Source organism: Frankliniella occidentalis, unplaced genomic scaffold, assembly GCF_000697945.3.
Source record: "Frankliniella occidentalis isolate FOCC.00 unplaced genomic scaffold, Focc_3.1 Scaffold8, whole genome shotgun sequence".
Taxonomy (NCBI): domain Eukaryota; kingdom Metazoa; phylum Arthropoda; class Insecta; order Thysanoptera; family Thripidae; genus Frankliniella; species Frankliniella occidentalis.
The window spans coordinates 3193706-3196219 of record NW_026267138.1 but is presented as its reverse complement, the minus strand read 5'-3'; the positions used below and the strand labels follow the sequence as shown (position 1 = coordinate 3196219).

Below are 2514 nucleotides of genomic sequence, written 5' to 3'. Positions count from 1 at the left end.
CGCCCACACTCACCCGTAGACCACGGCGGTGGCCTGGACCCAAGTCATCTCCCCGTACGGCAGCAGGAAGGTGAAAGCGCCCCATCCAAGCAGCGACAAGATGTACAGGCTCTGCGTGCACGCCCTGCGGGTGGGACAGGGACGTTTAAACTGTGTGCCCGTCTCCGCGGCCGGGGGGCCGGGGGTCAGTAGTAAAACAACACAGTGCGGGCTGAGCGTACTTGAACTTGTGCGTTCGGTCGAGGAAGAAGCCACACAGCAGCGAACCCAGAATGCCTGAGGCGATCATGATGAGCCCTACCAGGCCCACCTCCTGGTCGCAGTTCTGAAACAGAAATGGTATGTACTTTCATCGGGTGCCAGTTGACAAACATCTCTAATTTGCCCATGCAGTGCCTCTTTTGCACCCAAGCACGCTGCAACCGTCACCTTCAGAAGATAGGTAAAATCGGGAGGGGACATCAACAGTGGTGGAGATAGACGGGGTGCTCGCGGACGCACGACCAAAGTGGGAATCGTGTGTTGCTGCCCCTCGGTTTAGAGGTCGGCTTTGGAGTTTGCTAAGCGGGAGCGATGGCAACATTTACCGGATGGTGAGGCAGGATGAGCTGGCTTAGCAACGTGTTGATGGCGCAGTACACGCCGACGTTGAGCGACCAGGAGACGAGCATCAGCATGAACTGCTTGTCGGCGAGCAGGCGGCGCAGCGACGTCCAGAACTCGTCGGTCTGGCCCTCGTCCTCGCGGTCGCGCTGCAGCTGCTGGGCCGGGCTCGGGGGCAGCGGGGGCTCCTCCTGGAACACTGAGTACGGCGTCAGCAAGGCGGTAGGGAGGCGAGTAGCCGAGCCCTGGGCTCAGCCCTGCAACATACTGCAGCGGTCCTCACGGGCGAGCTGGACGACGAGCGACGCCGTGGTGCACGCCGCCATCCCCAGGAACATGGACCGCAGGTCCGCGCCGACCTGGGCGATGTCTTTGCTGTTCGGCACCAGCAGCGGTGGGATACACATGCCGGCCGCATTGCCAATCTGTTGTTTTTTGTGGTTTTGTTTTTGTGTGTTTGACAATATTATAAGTGTGAGACAGTCCTTTATATGGAATGAATGCAAAAAAAAGTGTCAGTGGAGGCACACCCACCAGGATGCCGATGAAGCCGAGCGAGCAGGCGAGCGACACCTGGTCCGGGCCGAACCACACCGAGGCTAGGCGCGGCGGCAGGAAGAGCATGAAGACCTGGCCGATGGCCACGACCACCTGCCCGACCATGGTGACCCAGAAGCGGTCGCGCCCCACCGAGCCCACCTTGATCCACGAGCCCAGCGACGTGAGCCCGGCCGCCACGATCAGCGTCCAGCGCAAGCCCTGCGGGAGGGGAGTCAGTCTCACCGGCGCGCAGGGCGTCGTAACGTAACTTGAAAGAAAACACGTAAAACCCCAAAAATAAAATTGTAATTTGAGTGCATTTTTGAAGCGTTTCTGGAAAATTCCGAGTGGTGTTCTCCGAGGAAACGCTTCGATTACGCTTTCAAATTGCATTTTAAATTTCCATTTTGTACGTTGCCTTTATGCTTTACGTTTCGACGTCCTGCTGGCGCGGAGCTTAGAGTCAAAATAGAAATTTTCGGGGAAATTTTTCAGAGAAAGTTGCAAATTTTGTGAAAACTATTAGATTTGACGAACATTGTTTTGAGTCTTCTCCCCTTTCCTTCCCTAGACGTAGCGCTAGTGTAACGCGTCCCCGTTTATTCTGCGGCAGCGCCGAGTTGGAAATCCTTTTGATACCACAAACAAACAGCGGAGGCTGAGCGGCCCCGCGGCCCGCGGGCGGGCCGGGCTAGCGAGAGGAGACCCTGCCGTGTGCCCAATGCACAGCGCCGAGGCTGGCCGAGGCCGCGTGCGCCAGCGTGCGCCCGCTCCAGCGCGCAGGCCCTTTAAGGCCCTGCCCGATGAGGGCCACCTGATCTTCTGAAGGCCGCCGCCCGTTTACTCGGCGTTCCTGATCAAAGCCCTTTTGGCCGGACCGCACTGTACCAGGTTAGCGTCGCAAGGCCGTGCGCATTTACGGTAACGATATAAACTGTAAGGTGAGCTCTAAGGTCAGGCGCGATGTGAGGGAAAAAGGGAGGGGGCGGAGAGGCGATCGCCTCTCATGTCGTATCTAGTTAGCCGCCTGAAAGATAGGCAATTTGTGCGACAAAATCTATATATTATAGGCATTTCACGGAGGGAGCATGACCCCCCCCCCTGTGCACCCGGAAAATGTGTGCAAGAATCCACCCAATATGTCTACGCCTACGCCTACCTACTAGGCAACCCTGAACGCGTGAACAAACGGTGCCTAGAACGCTGGTAGAGATGAGCGCCTGATGGGTAGGCAACGTCTGGCCTGCAGTGCACGCATGTATTGTGCCGGTTGCCTACCCTGAGTCTCACAGGCGCCGAGCTCCCGTAGTTAGTTAATTTGCCGAGCGAATCTGAGGAAAACGGGCGTACTTTCTGGTCGGATCCTTGTGG

General features: G+C 57.6%; 1 protein-coding gene across 1 annotated transcript; it reads right to left on the bottom strand.

Moving 5' to 3' along the window:
* Window positions 1-560: 560 nt before the first annotated feature.
* Window positions 561-1266, bottom strand: LOC113214590 (uncharacterized MFS-type transporter C09D4.1-like). The gene is made up of 3 exons (XM_052275519.1): window positions 1138-1266; window positions 872-1028; window positions 561-802 (listed from the first exon to the last, which is right to left on the bottom strand). The coding sequence occupies exons 1-3, from the start codon at window positions 1264-1266 to the stop codon at window positions 561-563; spliced, it is 528 nt and encodes a 175-aa protein (XP_052131479.1).
* Between the last annotated feature and the right edge of the window lie 1248 nt (window positions 1267-2514).

Bases quoted from the DNA above. Each gene is read 5' to 3' on its own strand.
- LOC113214590 (XM_052275519.1), bottom strand. From the start codon at position 1,266: ATGGTCGGGCAGGTGGTCGTGGCCATCGGCCAGGTCTTCATGCTCTTC. The intron at 1,029-1,137 runs GTGGGTGTGCCT...AAAAAACAACAG, and splicing joins TCGGCTTCATCGGCATCCTG to ATTGGCAATGCGGCCGGCAT. The intron at 803-871 runs GTATGTTGCAGG...CGCCGTACTCAG, and splicing joins CGCCCGTGAGGACCGCTGCA to TGTTCCAGGAGGAGCCCCCG.